Source organism: Rana temporaria, chromosome 4 (genome assembly GCF_905171775.1).
Source record: "Rana temporaria chromosome 4, aRanTem1.1, whole genome shotgun sequence".
NCBI lineage: Eukaryota > Metazoa > Chordata > Amphibia > Anura > Ranidae > Rana > Rana temporaria.
The window spans coordinates 311,748,898-311,764,747 of NC_053492.1; the positions used below are offsets into that span (position 1 = coordinate 311,748,898).

General features: G+C 45.8%; 1 protein-coding gene across 1 annotated transcript in view; it reads left to right on the forward strand.

The window, feature by feature from the left end:
• Nucleotides 1-4,307: 4,307 nt before the first annotated feature.
• MAP3K4 (mitogen-activated protein kinase kinase kinase 4) overlaps nucleotides 4,308-15,850 on the forward strand; it is a 218,890-nt gene continuing 207,347 nt past the window's right edge. The window contains exon 1 of the mRNA XM_040350607.1: nucleotides 4,308-4,701. Within this exon, the coding sequence (XP_040206541.1) occupies nucleotides 4,697-4,701 (5 nt within the window). The 5' untranslated portion in view covers nucleotides 4,308-4,696. The remainder of the gene's footprint in view (nucleotides 4,702-15,850) is intronic.

The window sequence follows — 15,850 nt, forward strand, 5'->3', positions numbered from 1 at the left end:
TGATAATTGTTTTAAAGGTTAATTGAATTCTATTGTCTGATCAAGTTAAGAAGCCAAAACGGCTAGCGGCTGATTGGCTCAAGGGAGTGTCATTGTTTCAAAGTATGTGTATTGAAGTCCCCCCTGGGGGGGGGGGGGGAGTGTCATTTGTTTCTGTACAGTTGTAACCAGATATAAGGAGGAAAAATGTGGCAAATAAAGTCAGTCCTGCTTGACTCTGCAAACGTAGCTCGTCTCGTTTCTTGGAAGGGCGTTCGATGGGATATACCGGCGGTACCTGCATATCGCAGCTTGCCAGGGAAAAGGACGTCTCCAACGGCTGAGACCCTCACTCCACTTGGGTAGCCGTTACACCCATTGTGGGCACTGATTGGCATCCATTGTGGCTACTGATTGGCATCCATTATTAATTTCTGATTGTCATATCTGGTGGTCTAGGGTGGCATACCTGTGGTGGGCATCCCTGGTGGTCTAGTGGCATCCCTGGTGGTCCAGTGTGGGCATTCTCGGGGGGCTGCGCTGATAATCGATCAGCACAAACCTCCCCATCAGAAGAGCAGCCGATCGGCTCTCCTCTACTCGTGTCTGACAGATGCGAGTGAGGAAAAGCCGATTACCGGCTTTTCCTGTTTACATTGTGATTGGACACGGCTGATCACGTGGTTAAGAGTCTTCCTCAGAGACTCTTTACCTAGATCGGTGTTGCAGGGTGTCAGACTGACACCCCGCAACAACGATCGCCAAATGCGCACCCCCGGGGGCGCGCAGCGGCTCAATATCCTGAAGACGTTATATGACGTCTGGTCAGGATATTGAAACCACTTTGCCGCCGTCATTTTTTAATAGGGCGGGCGGCAAGTGGTTAAGTAGAATCTGTTTGTAATTTTGAACTGTTACATAAACATTATCTTTAATGGATATGCAGACAATAAAAATTAAAGGAAATTGATATGGATTCTCGCACTTTGGGTTTGGTATGAATATTAAGGGGAAACCCTAACCAAAATTAAAAAAAAAATGTGTGGGGGTCCCCCCAAATTCCATATCAGGCCCTTCAGGTCTGGTATGGATATTAAGGGGAACCCGGCACCATTTTTTTTTAAATGGCGTGGGGTTCCCCCCAAAAATCTATACCAGGCCCTTATCTGAGCACGCAAACTGGCAGGCCGCAGAAAAAGAGGGGATGAGAGAGCGCCCCCCCTCCTGAACCGTAATAGGTCACATGCCCTAAACATGGGGGAACTCCGGGTTCCCACCCCCCATGTGAATTGGTAATGGGGTACCCCTACCGTTTCACCAAAAAAGTGTCAAATTTTTTGCCTGTTCGCGTGTTCTGCTGCGAACCAAACTGTGTTTGGCTCATCCCTACTGAGGAGCAAGGGGAAGGGTGGGAACTTATATTAAGCGGTCAATTGATTGTGTTTCCTGTAGGGAGGAGCCCTCATCTCTCAGGTGTGCCACCCTGGAAGGTGATGAGAGAAAAAGTCTCTCGCAGCAAAAGGGTTAATGACAGGACGTAGCCTAATACTTTCCAAGATGGTTGTCTTTTGTTGTTTCATTTAATTAAAGTGGCTGTAAAGCCTGATTTTTTTTTTATCTCCATGCATTCTATGCAAGGTAAAAAACCTTCAGTGTGCAGCTCCCTAATACTTACCTAAGCCTGCTCTTGATCCAGCGGTGAACCGAGGCTCTCCCGGTTTTTCTGCCAAAATCTCCAACCAATTCACTTGCAACTTGCCAAAATCTCTAAACATGTCACTTCCGGTGACTCTCCAGCAGCAATAATTGGAGATTTGGACGACTCAGCTGTTTTCACATAACACCGGCAGGGTATACACTAAGGTACACAATATAATGAGTGGACATTGTTAGTCCACCCGTTAGTAACCAACTACATGGCAGCGGCGACAACTTTTTTTTCTCTTTACCCGATGTTCTGTGAAAACAGCCAACTCATCAAAATCTCCAAATGATTGCTGCTGGAGAGTCACTGGAAGTGACGTGGTTGGAGATTTTATCGAGTTAGAGTTTTCTGCAGAACATCTGGTCGTTTCCTCCTGATAGGCTGAGATGCGCCATTGGCTCCCGCTGCTGTCAATCAGACATTGAGGAGCTCTGTGTGTCTTATGGATGCAAAGTGTCAGCTCGGGAGTGTGCATGCACAAGCAGCTTGCTATGAGGGCACTCGGCAAGGGGGAGGGGCCCCGAGAGGAGTGAGGATCGGGGCTGCTCTGTGCCATTACACAGAGCAGGTACGTTTAACATCTTTGTTTTGATAATAAAAAAAAAAATCCTTTCCTGTTCTATTTCAGGTGGTTTTGTTATTATTTGATTAAGAACCATTTCACACTGGGGCGGCGCAGGCATTGGCGGTAAAGCGCCTCTAGCTTTAGCTATAGCGCCTCAGTGGGAAAGGGGTCTTATAGCTGCGCTTTTCGGCCGCTAGCAATGCGCTTTTAACGGTGGAGGCCGAAGAAAGCGTTAATAGTGCCAGTGTTGCTGCACTCCCGAATCGCTTTGGTGTATACATCGCTCCCCCACCGCCCCAAAGATGCTGCTTGCAGGACTTTTGTCCCAGTCCTTCAAGCGCACAGCTCCAGTGTGAAAGGACTCGGGATTTCACACTGGGGTGGCTTGAGGGGTGCTTTTCAGGTGCGATTTTTAGTGTGAAAACGTCTGAAAAGCACCCTAGTGTGTAAGAGGTCTAAGGGGGTGCTTGTGGGGTCTGTAATCCCAAGAACAAATTCCCAAGCGCCAACCGTGTTTGCACAAACTCAGCTTCCCCTAGAGCAGGGATCTCCAAACTTTTTAAACAAAGGGCCACTTTATTGCCCTTCAGACTTTAGGAGGGCAGGATTGGGGCCATCAAGGGAAGAAAATATAACGGGCCCGGTGCATTGCCATGAAATGAGATTTGCCATGGAATGAGATGGTCCGCCTCCATCTCATCCTATTGGTTCACTCATGTCACGTGACAAAACATCAGTCACAGCTAGGCTATCATAGGGAGAGGATCTCCTCTCCCTGTGATAGCCCGATAGCACTGTCAGCAGCGTGCCTCCCGCCAGCGCTAAGTACACCCCGCGCCCGCAGCTCTACTCCCCGATTAAGTACACCCCGCGCCCGCAGCTCTACTCCCCGTCCCCCGTTAAGGCTCAGGGAACGGGGCGAATCTACGCTATTAGCGTAGACCTAGCGTTGGCTACGTTAGTAGCGTAACGTAGCCAACGCTAGGTCTACGCTAATAGCGTAGACTCGCCCCAGAATGATGGCAGAGCTGGTGGTCTAATAGCGTAGACTCGCCCCGTTCCCTGAGCCTTAACGGGGGACGGGGAGTAGAGCTGCGGGCGCGGGGTGTACTTAGCGCTGGCGGGAGGCACGCTGCTGACAGTGCTATCGGGCTATCACAGGGAGAGGAGATCCTCTCCCTATGATAGCCTAGCTGTGACTGATGTTTTGTCACGTGACATGAGTGAGCCAATAGGATGAGATGGAGGCGGACCATCTCATTCCATGGCAAATCTCATTTCATGGCAATGCACCGGCATCAGTGAGAACAAATATGGCCTCAGGGTTGGTGGTCAATAGGAAGGAGGAATAGTATCCCATCATTGGATAATATAGTGCCACATTGTTGGTGTCGATGGGAGGAATAGTGCCTCATGTCAGTGGGAAGAATTGTCCCCCAGATAAAGACTAGCAAAGGACCACATCTGGCCCTTGGGCCGCAGTTTGGAGACCCCTGCCCTAGAGGAAAGGTGTCCAGGGGAGGAAAAACCCGTCCAGTGAGGCCTAAAAAAAAAAAAAAAAAAAAATTCAGCCTCCAAATATTTTCTTTTTAGTTGAATAGCACTTTAAGATTTGTGCCATTTTAAACGACGCTCTGGCTAAAAAATAAAATACAAAATTCAGCCACCACACCTAAGAATTAGTAAACTGCAATATCAGAAATATTTTCTTTTTAGTTGAATAGCACTTTAAGATTTGTGCCATTTTAAACGACGCTCTGACTAAAAAAAAAAAAAAAAAAAGGTTGAGCGGCTGCTACAGAGCGTAAATCCACAGAAACAGTATTTGGCGGGTGGTGAGTTGCCTGCGGTAGGTACACCCGCCGTATGACTAATACAATGTCGGGTCGTTTGAAAAGGCAGAGATTTGTAGCCGACGTCACTACAGCCATCCTGCATACAGTGACAACAAGAGACACATGAGGGCAACATGTCCTCAGCTGACTGCTGCGCGCTCTGTGCACCACATACAAGCTGTCCGTGTCCAGGCCTGTCTGAGCAGCGACTTCTTCCGTCACCTTTTATTGTCTCCGGACTGCACTGCTTGTTATGGAGTGTGTGGCCCACAACGGCCCAGTCCCTGCCCTCCCTCCTCCACATGCAAAACCCCTGCCTGTTCCAGTGCCTCCCCTATACAGCTGCCAGATAGTGATCCTACCCGTGTGAACGAGGAGAGCGCCTGCGCGGGAGGATCCGGCTCTCTTCCTGGCAAATAGTGATCCGCTCGGTACTTGTCGCTACAGTCTTGTAACCAAAGGAGAAAAATCCCAGACACGGCGGTGCCTGCACACCAACTTTCCAGGCTCGGGGCGCCCGTGCAATATTGTGCAGCATGCATGTGGAAGGCAATGCCATGGAGCCCATAGGGACGCTGTAATTAAAAAGACGTGACCCTCCATTCTGTTCCTATGAGGTAAGTGATTTGGGAATACGGTTGCCTGCTGCAGTCGTCACGGTCCTAGTGCTTTGTTCATGCAATGAGGGTGTACCTAGGCCAGGGTTGTGCCCTAGGTCATCAGATGGGCGTAGTGCCCTCCACCCCAAGCTTTAGAGGCTCCTCTGCACCCCATCCTAATTGGATGTTTCCCTCCTTGTCTGCTGTGCTGGGCACATTCCTGGCTGCACCAATACCATCCCTATGTACTCTGCTCTGTGAGTGAGTGCACCAGAGGTTTCTTATATAGTGTGAGTGCACCAGAGGTTTCTTATGTAGTGTGTGTGTGTGCACCAGAGGTTTCTTATGTAGTGTGTGTGTGTGCACCAGAGGTTTCTTATGTAGTGTGTGTGTGCGCACCAGAGGTTTCTTATGTAGTGTGTGTGTGTGTGCACCAGAGGTTTCTTATGTAGTGTGTGTGTGTGTGCACCAGAGGTTTCTTATGTAGTGTGTGTGTGCACCAGAGGTTTCTTATGTAGTGTGTGTGCGCGCACCAGAGGTTTCTTATGTAGTGTGTGTGTGTGTGCACCAGAGGTTTCTTATGTAGTGTGTGTGTGTGCACCAGAGGTTTCTTATGTAGTGTGTGTGTGTGCACCAGAGGTTTCTTATGTAGTGTGTGTGCGCGCACCAGAGGTTTCTTATGTAGTGTGTGTGTGTGTGTGTGTGTGTGTGCACCAGAGGTTTCTTATGTAGTGTGTGTGCGCGCACCAGAGGTTTCTTATGTAGTGTGTGTGCGCGCACCAGAGGTTTCTTATGTAGTGTGTGTGTGTGTGCACCAGAGGTTTCTTATGTAGTGTGTGTGCACCAGAGGTTTCTTATGTAGTGTGTGTGTGCACCAGAGGTTTCTTATGTAGTGTGTGTGTGTGTGTGCACCAGAGGTTTCTTATGTAGTGTGTGTGTGCACCAGAGGTTTCTTATGTAGTGTGTGTGCGCGCACCAGAGGTTTCTTATGTAGTGTGTGTGTGTGTGCACCAGAGGTTTCTTATGTAGTGTGTGTGTGTGTGTGTGTGCACCAGAGGTTTCTTATGTAGTGTGTGTGTGTGCACCAGAGGTTTCTTATGTAGTGTGTGTGTGTGCACCAGAGGTTTCTTATGTAGTGTGTGTGCGCGCACCAGAGGTTTCTTATGTAGTGTGTGTGTGTGTGTGTGCACCAGAGGTTTCTTATGTAGTGTGTGTGCGTGCACCAGAGGTTTCTTATGTAGTGTGTGTGCGCGCACCAGAGGTTTCTTATGTAGTGTGTGTGCGCGCACCAGAGGTTTCTTATGTAGTGTGTGTGCACCAGAGGTTTCTTATGTAGTGTGTGTGTGTGCACCAGAGGTTTCTTATGTAGTGTGTGTGTGCACGCACCAGAGGTTTCTTATGTAGTGTGTGTGTGTGCACCAGAGGTTTCTTATGTAGTGTGTGTGCACGCACCAGAGGTTTCTTATGTAGTGTGTGTGTGTGTGTGCACCAGAGGTTTCTTATGTAGTGTGTGTGTGTGCACCAGAGGTTTCTTATGTAGTGTGTGTGTGCACGCACCAGAGGTTTCTTATGTAGTGTGTGTGTGTGTGCACCAGAGGTTTCTTATGTAGTGTGTGTGCACGCACCAGAGGTTTCTTATGTAGTGTGTGTGTGTGCGTGCACCAGAGGTTTCTTATGTAGTGTGTGTGTGTGTGTGTGTGTGTGTGTGTACCAGAGGCTTCTTATGTATTGTGTGTGTGTGTGTGCTTGCACCACAGTCTTCTTATATAGTGAGTATGTGTGTGCGCGCCACAGGCTTCTTATATAGTGTGTGTGTGTGTGCGCCACAGGCTTCTTATATTGTGTGCGCGCCACAGACTGGCTTCTTATATAGTGTGTGCGTGCATCACAGGCTTCTATATACAGGCTTTTATAATGAATGGCCCAGATTCAAGAAGCACTTGCGCCCGCGCAACCATAGGTTGCGCGGCGCAAGGGCTTACTTGCTCCGGTGTAACGAGTGCTCCTGATTCAGGAACCTCGTTACACCTACTGCAGCCTAGGATGTGACAGACATAAGCCTCCTTATGCCTTCACATTCCAGGCTGCATTCTTGCGTTGGCCGCTAGGGGGCGCGGCCATTGTGATCGGCGTATAGTATGCAAATTGCATACTACCACCGATTCACAAAAGTTGCGCGGGCCCTGCGCACGCAAGGTACGAAGTTTCCGTACGGCCACTTTAGCATAAGGCTGCTCCTGCTAATAGCAGGCGCAACCAATGCTAAAGTATAGCTGCGCTTCCCGCTCGCGACGTTCAAATTTTACGTCGTTTACATAAGTGAACCGTGAATGGCGCTGGACGCCATTCACGTTCACTTAGAAGCAAATGACGTCCTTGCGACGTCATTTGCCGCAATGCACGTCGGGAAAGTTTCCCGACGGAGCATGCGCTGTTCGCTCGGCGCGGGAGCGCGCCTAATTTAAATGATTCCCGCCCCCGGCGGGATCATTTACATTAGGCGCCCTTACGCAGGGCTATTTAGCATATCGCCCGCGCAATTTACGGAGCAACTGCTCCGTGAATCGCGGGCAAAGCGCAATATTTGCGTGGGCGCAGAGAAAAAATTTTGCTCTTTGCCCACCCAAATATTGCGCGATTCTACCTGAATCTGGGCCAATGTGTGTGTGTGCCACAGGCTTCTTATATTGTGTGCGCGCCACAGGCTTCTTATGTTTTGTGTGTGTGCGCACCCCAGGCTTATTATATAGTGTGTGTGCGCACCCCAGGCTTATTATATAGTGTGTGTGCGGGCCACAGGCTTATTTTATAGTGTGTGTGCGCCACAGGCTTCTTATATTGTGTGAGTGCACCACAGGCTTCTTATATTTGTGTGTGTGTCAGTGTCACAGGCTTCTTATATTTGTGTGTGTGTGTCAGTGTCACAGGCTTCTTGTATTGTGTGTGTGCGCGCACCACAGGCTTCTTGTATTGTGTGAGTGCACCACAGGCTTCTTATATTTGTGTGTGTGTGCGCGCACCACAGGCTTCTTGTATTGTGTGTGTGCGCGCACCACAGGCTTCTTGTATTGTGTGTGTGCGCGCACCACAGGCTTCTTGTATTGTGTGTGCGCATGTGCACCACAGGCATATTGTATAGTGTGCGTGCACCACAGGCTTATTATATAGTGTGTGTGTGTGGGCGCCACAGGCTTATTATAGAGAGTGTGTGTATGTACGTACTTACGTACCACAGGCTTCTTATACAGTAAAACCTTGGTTTGAGAGCATTTTGCAAGACAAGCAAAATGCTATAATAAAATTTGCCTTGATATACAAGCGATGTCTTGATATGAGTAGTGTCATGTCATAACTGAGTATAATATTGTGTGTGTACCACAGGCTTCTTATATAGTGTGTGTGTGTGTGTGTGTGTACCACAGGCTTCTTATATAGTGTGTGTGTGTGTATGTGTGTACCACAGGCTTCTTATATAGTGTGTGTGTACCACAGGCTTCTTATATAGTGTGTGTGTGTGTGTGTGTGTGTGTACCACAGGCTTCTTATATAGTGTGTGTGTACCACAGGCTTCTTATATAGTGTGTGTGTGTACCACAGGCTTTTTATATAGTGTGTGTGTGTGTGTGTGTACCACAGGCTTTTTATATAGTGTGTGTGTGTGTGTGTGTACCACAGGCTTTTTATATAGTGTGTGTGTGTGTGTGTGTGTGTACCACAGGCTTCTTATATAGTGTGTGTGTGTGTGTGTGTGTGTACCACAGGCTTCTTATATAGTGTGTGTGTGTGTACCACAGGCTTCTTATATAGTGTGTGTGTGTACCACAGGCTTCTTGTAGTGTGTGTGTACCACAGGCTTCTTATATTGTGTGTGTGTGTGTGTGTGTGTGTGTGTACCACAGGCTTCTTATAGTGTGTGTGTGTGTGTGTACCACAGGCTTCTTATAGTGTGTGTGTGTGTGTGTGTGTGTGTACCACAGGCTTCTTATATAGTGTGTGTGTGTGTGTGTGTGTACCACAGGCTTCTTGTAGTGTGTGTGTGTGTGTGTGTGTACCACAGGCTTCTTATAGTGTGTGTGTGTGTGTGTGTGTACCACAGGCTTCTTATAGTGTGTGTGTTTGTGTACCACAGGCTTCTTATATAGTGTGTGTGTGTGTGTGTACCACAGGCTTCTTATATAGTGTGTGTGTGTGTGTGTGTACCACAGGCTTCTTATATAGTGTGTGTGTGTACCACAGGCTTCTTATATAGTGTGTGTGTGTACCACAGGCTTCTTATATAGTGTGTGTGTGTACCACAGGCTTCTTATATTGTGTGTGTACCACAGGCTTCTTATATTGTGTGTGTGTGTGTGTGTGTGTGTACCACAGGCTTCTTATATTGTGTGTGTGTGTGTGTGTACCACAGGCTTCGTATATTGTGTGTGTGTGTGTGTGTGTGTGTGTGTACCACATGCTTCTTATATTGTGTGTGTGTGTACCACAGGCTTCTTATATTGTGTGTGTGTGTGTACCACAGGCTTCTTATATTGTGTGTGTGTGTGTGTGTACCACAGGCTTCTTATATTGTGTGTGTGTGTGTACCACAGGCTTCTTATATTGTGTGTGTGTGTGTGTGTACCACAGGCTTCTTATATTGTGTGTGTACCACAGGCTTCTTATCTTGTGTGTGTGTGTGTGTGCGCGCACCACAGGCTTTTTATATAGTGTGTGTGTGTGTACCACAGGCTTCTTATCTTGTGTGTGTGTGTGTGTGTGTGTGTGTGTGTGTGTGCGCGCACCACAGGCTTTTTATATAGTGTGTGTGTATGCACCAGAGGCTTGCTCCGCACACAGTTGTTCGCTAAGCTGTTGTCGGCAACATTAACCAGTGTGCATGCTAGGTGCAGTGTGCCCTCTGGTGTTGTGGCTTTCCCTTTTAATCTGCTTTTGTGACCTCTGACCTGTAACTGCCAGTGCAGCTCCTTTATATTTGCGTATTTTAGTTATTTGCCTTGTTGGACCCTCACTGAGTTGTCTTGAAGGCTGGAGCTCTGTTTTCTTGGCACTTTCTGTGTGCTACATTTACATGTGTTTGGTGTATGGTGTTTGATTTTGGAAACATTTTTAACTCTGGGTTCATTTGCACTGTGGGTGATTAGCTGTGGCTCACACTAGGGTTGCTGTAGGATGATGCATTTTGTCAGTGCGTTTCGCAGTGCGACATTGTGTGTTTTGGTAATGCAACACTGCGCGTTTTTTTCATGCTGATGGTTTTTTTTTTGTCCTAGGAGGAGGCTGGATTTTATACACCAAACTCTGCTAAAACTGCTTGAACATGCAGGTAGCATTCGCTCTTATTGAAGTCTATGGGGCCAAAAAACACACTGCGTGTGTGTGTGTTTTTTTTTTTTTTTTTTTAATACTTCAGCTTGTATAAGCAAATGTATGTTAGTCTGTGTTCATGTACAGTTAGGGAGTTTACAGGCATATTTTCAGAGGCAGGAAAGAAATCCTGTCAGAATCACATTTTTGAGAGGAGCTATGGGGGAGAAAAAAGCTAAATGCACCATTTAGGAGCATTCGGTGGTTTCAAGTGTACATTGAAAAAACAGCTGAATACAGTAACCAAGCTCTACTGCTGGTGGTGCTTTCCAGGTGCTCGTGGCTGGGATATGCAGTCCCTCAATACTTTTAACATTGATAGATATAAGACAGCAACTAGGTGGAGTCAAACGTTAAACATCTTTATTGGCTACACAAGTACATCCAGTAAAACCAATCAAAAGCGTTTGCTGCTGTGGCCTTACTCGTAGATATGCCACATCGGCTGAAAAATGTTAGAATTGTTGGATGTACTTGTGTAGCCCATAAAGATTTTCAATGTTTGACTCTCCACTGAGTTTCCTTCTTTATAAATGCATTGAAAAAATCAGAGGGGAGTGTTTTTTTTCTTTTTTTTTTTTTTGAAAAAAAAAAAAAAAAAAAAACACTTGTAAAAGCAAAGGCCCATAGTTGCTCATAAACTCTTGTGCAATATGAGCGTTTTTTAAGCCGCTTTTTATTTCAGAGGTTCTAGCATTTGCCCTTAGTGTGCGCATGGCCTTTCACACTGAAGTTTTTTCCTGTGTTTTTACCTTGCAAGAAAAATGTTTCCCTTTTTAAACCCTATGGCTCTTCACACCACTGCGTTACAGGTGTGGTGCGTTTTGAAAAGTCCTGCAGGCACGCAGCTCCCCATTGAATTGAATGGAAAACCTCATCAAAATTGCGGTAAAACTGCACTGCGTTTTTGAGTTGCATGTCCATTTTTCACAGGTGCAGGCAACCTGAAAACTCACAGGAAACACGGAAAAATCGCTGTGCAGTACAGAAAGTCTGCATTTTTCTCACAGCTCACTGGATGGCATGCACTTTAAATTCAAAGTAGCAAAAAACAAGCAGTGCAATATGTTGAAATCCACATTGCACAATTCCTGTGCAACCTCCATGCAGATACTATCCTGGCAGGGATTTGAACCGAGGACCCTAATGCTGCCAGGTCACTGTGGTAACCAGCTCATTACCGCTTACAGTGTACACCCAATCACACTGATTGCTGCCCCCCCAATAAAGAATACCTGTCACCAGCCCATCAGACTACCCGAGTACCTCTGTGCAGCCCATGCCTCATAGAATATACCTGGGGGGGTTTGCTTTCCTAAATGGAGTCATTTTGTGGGTAATTCCACTGTCCTGGTGCTCCAGAACCTTCATAAGTGTGATGGGAAGGAATATAATTATGCTCTTATAACGTCTGAAGGTAGTACTTCAGTGTTGGACCTCTGTACGTGGCCAGGCTGTGTAAAAGTCTCACACATGTGGTATTACCATACTCGGGAGGACTATCAGAATGTATTTTGGGGTGTAATTTTTGCTATGTACATGCTATGTGTTAGAAATATCATATAAATTTACAACTTTGTGTAAAAAAATAAATACTTTTTCATTCCATGTTTTTTTAACAAAAATTAACCATTCAAAATTGGGTCATTTTGTGGGTAATTCAATCATCTTTGTGCTCCAGGGCCTTCAAAAGTGTGATAGGTCGTTAGTAAATTGTACGTGCAATTGATGCTTTTAGAATGCTTGCCGGTGCTCCCTGCATGTTGGGCCTCTGTATGTGGCCAGGCTGTGAGAGAGTCTCGCACATATGGTATCGCCATATTCAGGAGGAGTAGCAGAATGTATTTTGGGCACAATTTGAAATCTGCAAATGCTGTGTGTGAGAAATAACTTGTTATGAAAATTTTGTGTATCAAAAACGATTATTTCTTAATTTTTCCAAGGATTGTGGAAAAAAATTACTTAAAAAAACTCACTATGCCGCTTACTAAATAGCTTGGACTGTCTACAAAAAGTAGTAATTTGGAAGGTATTTGTACTGTCCTGACATTTTAGGGTCTCGGGCTGGGTTCACACTGGTACGACACGACAGCCCTGCGACTTCTACCCGACATACTTCTGACTTTCAATGAACAGGTATCCGACTTAGATCCCTGCCAATACCAAACACTGTGTTTGGTATGAATCTTGAGGGGGAACTCCACGCCAAATTTTAGAAAACCGGCATGGGTTCCCCATCCAAGAGCATACCAGGCCCTTGGGTCTGGTATGGATTTTAAGTGGAACCCCTATACCGAAAGAACGGCATGGGGGTCCCCCAAAATCCATACTAGACCTAGAACGGCATCCAGGCCCCCCACCCTATGTGCATGAGTGCCTCAAAGAACCCACCCCCCATGTTGAGAGAATGCAGCCTGGTACAGTTCAGGAGGGGGGGGGGCGCTCGGTTGTCCCCACCCCCTTTCCTGGCCGGCCGGACTGCGTGCTCGGATAAGGGTCTGGTATGGATTTTGGGGGGACCCCTACGCTGGTTTTCGGCGTATGGGGGTTCCCCTTTAAATCCATACCAGACCCAAGGGCCTGGTATGCTGTTTTTTTATTTAAAATTTGGAGTGGAGTTCCCTCTCAAGATCAGCAGAGCACAAGTCGCATCATGCAAGACGGCTTTCCGACTTGTGTCGGACCAGTTAAGACGGCTCTCATAGGGAAACATTGATTTTTCAAATGCGACATGAGCTCCCAATGTCGGAGCGTTTGTCGCACCAGTGTGAACCCGGCCTCAAGAGATGAGAGAGGCCGTTAGTACAGCAGGTGTGATCAATTTTCAATGATTGGCAGAATAGCTGGTAGACTCTAACTTTCACACAGACTAAATCAGGGGTCGACAAAATCTGGGCGCCCTGTAACAATTGCGACAAGAAATTGTGACCTGTGCCCGCCAGTAATTGAGGCCGCGGCCTTCACAGAAGAAAGCCGCTGCCTCAATTACCGTCCGGCGTGGGCCTGCCGCGATCGTGTGGTGGGGGAGGTGAGGGCACACGGAGACACAGGATTCTGTGTCGCCGTGCACCCCCACCGCGCCCGCTGGTAATTTAGGCCGCGGCTTTGCGGCCTTCTGTGATCTGGCGCCATCTTGTGGTGGCCGTTTGGCGTTAAAAGTAAAACGGTTCTAGCAGTTCTAATGTGTTTTTTCACTGCCATCTCCTTCCCTCTAATTAGATATACATTATATATATTTTTTATTCTAACACCCTAGAGAATAAAATGGCGGTCATTGCAATACTTTCTGTCACGCCATATTTGTACAGCGCACTTTTTTTGTAGAAAAAATACTTTTTTTAATTAAAAAATAAAACAACAGTTAAGTTTCCCAATTTTTTTATATTGTGAAAGATAATGTTATGCCGAGTAAATTGATATCCAACATGTCATGCTTCAAAATTGCGTCCGCTCGTGGAATGGCGACAAACTTTTACAGTTTAAAATCTCCATAGGCGACGTTTAAAAAATTCTACAGGTTGCATGCTTTGAGTTACAGAGGAGGTCTAGAGCTAGAATTACCGTGGCAATATCTCACATGTGTGGTTTGAATATCGTTTACATATGCGGGCGCTACTCACATATGTGTTCGCTTCTGCGCGCGAGCTTGGCGGGGCACGTTTTCTGGCTCCTAACTTTTTTAGCTGGCTCCTAGATTCCAAGCAAATTTGTTAAACCCTGGACTAAATAATATACACTTATTTGAGTTCTTTTTGCCAAAGATATGCAGCAGTTTAAATTGTGGCCCAAATATATGAACACAAATTACGTATTTGCAAAATTGTATCATAGAAACTAAAAAAAAAACGTTTTTTTATTATTTTTTTTCCCCAAATTTTCACTTAAAAAAAAAAAGAAAAAAAAAATTCACTAATGTCCCAAAAAAAAAAACACCCCAGTGGTGATTAAATATCCCCAAAAGAAAGCTCAATGTGTGTAAAAAGTTGGGTACAGTGTTGCATGACTGAGTAATTGGCATTGAAAGTGCAAGAGCACTGAAAACTTGGTCTGGGCAGGAAGGGTGTATAAGTGTCCTGTATTGAAGTGGTTAAAAAAAAAAAACAATTATAGGCAAAACCCTTTTTTTTTTTGGATAGAGCAACATTTGGGGTTTACTTTCACTTTCAATGACAATGGTACACAGAGCACAGACAGCAATAAAACATGACAGGGGTTCTATTCCATCCACTATCCAAAACTAAAAAAAATAAAATGCATACATTTGCCTTTTGGTTATACTTTAGTATAACTTTAAAGTTGAATGCTGGAATAAGCAACTATTGCTTAAATACAAGAGGCATGCATGTTCTTACTTGAGAATTGATATGCAAGGAGTCTCCTGTAATAAAGACCAGGCACTGTTCTGTCTACAAAGTGACTGGTCTTCCATCCGCCCCTTGCTGTGGCTACCATGCACAGCTGCAGAAAATAAATCTGCTTCTAACTTTAGCTTGTTCAAGTAAGCTTTGACAAAACAAAAAAATCAGATTTTTATGCAGAGCTGCACTAGATTTTGTACTCTCCCATTTTTGTAAATTAACCCCATTGCATACATTCAGCTAGTTTCTTCAACAGTAGGAATTTAAAGCGGAGTTCCACCCAAAAGTGGAACTTCCGCTTAATCCACTCCTCGCCCCCTTACATGCCACATTTGGCATGTAATTTTTTTTGGGGGGGGGGAAGTGGGTGCTTCAGGAGGAGTGGGGCCTATCTCCGGAGCGGTGGCCATCTTGGTAAACCCGGCAGGGGCTGTCTCGTCAGGAAGTAATGTTTCGTCGCCGCCACACTCCTGCACAGTAATGGAACAACCACCCCACACTCCTGCACAGTAATGCTAGTGAGAAGGGGGCAAGCGGACATCTTTTTACACTCAACAGAGTTTTAGATTTCACAGTTCTTTTCAACACAAAACAAAGCTTATATGCTTAAATACAGTATTTGGAAATCCAACGCACTGTTTACATGTTAAATTTTAAAAGCAGCAGCAAACCTTACATGCTTGCTAATGATTTAGTAAAATGTGAAAATCAGAGGTGTTCTTTCACATTAGCAAGCATGTAAGGTCAGCAGCTTTTAAAATTAAACATGTAAACAGTCCTTCAGATTTACATATACTGTATTTAACCATATAAGCTCCGTTTTGTGTTGAAAATAACTGTGAAATCTAAAACTCCGGTGGGTGCAACAAGATTAGTCTTTTTTTGCTGATCCAAAAAATGATCCGATCCGTGAGTTTTTTGATCTGTTGCACCCCTACTTTTAAGCTAGTGCATTGTTGGTTCACTTACCTTTTCCTTCGATTTCCCTTCTAAATGTTTTTTTTTCTTTGTCTGATTTCTCACTTCCTGTTTCTCCTCAGTAAGCTTTCCACCATCATCCGAGCGGTGTTTAGTCAGCCAGAACAGCTTACTGAGGAGGAACAGGAAGTGAGAAATTCAGACAAAGAAAAAAACATTTAGAAGGGAAATTGAAGGAAAAGGTAAGTGAACCAACAATGCACTAGCTTAAAGGAACCTATTTAGAAAATAAAAAACAAACATTTACAACCCCTTTAACTTGTCTTTATCTTGCTGATTCTTTAACCGCTTGCCGATCAGCCGCCATCATTACACTGCGGCAGGTTGGCAAAATCCCACTAACCATCATAGCAGTACGTCGGTCCCTTTTAAGTGGCATAGCAGGCGAGCGTGCCCGCTGCACATCGGGGGTGCCGATGCTCATGGTTGTCGATCGTGGGCAGGAGAGGCAGAACAGGGACGTGTGTGTA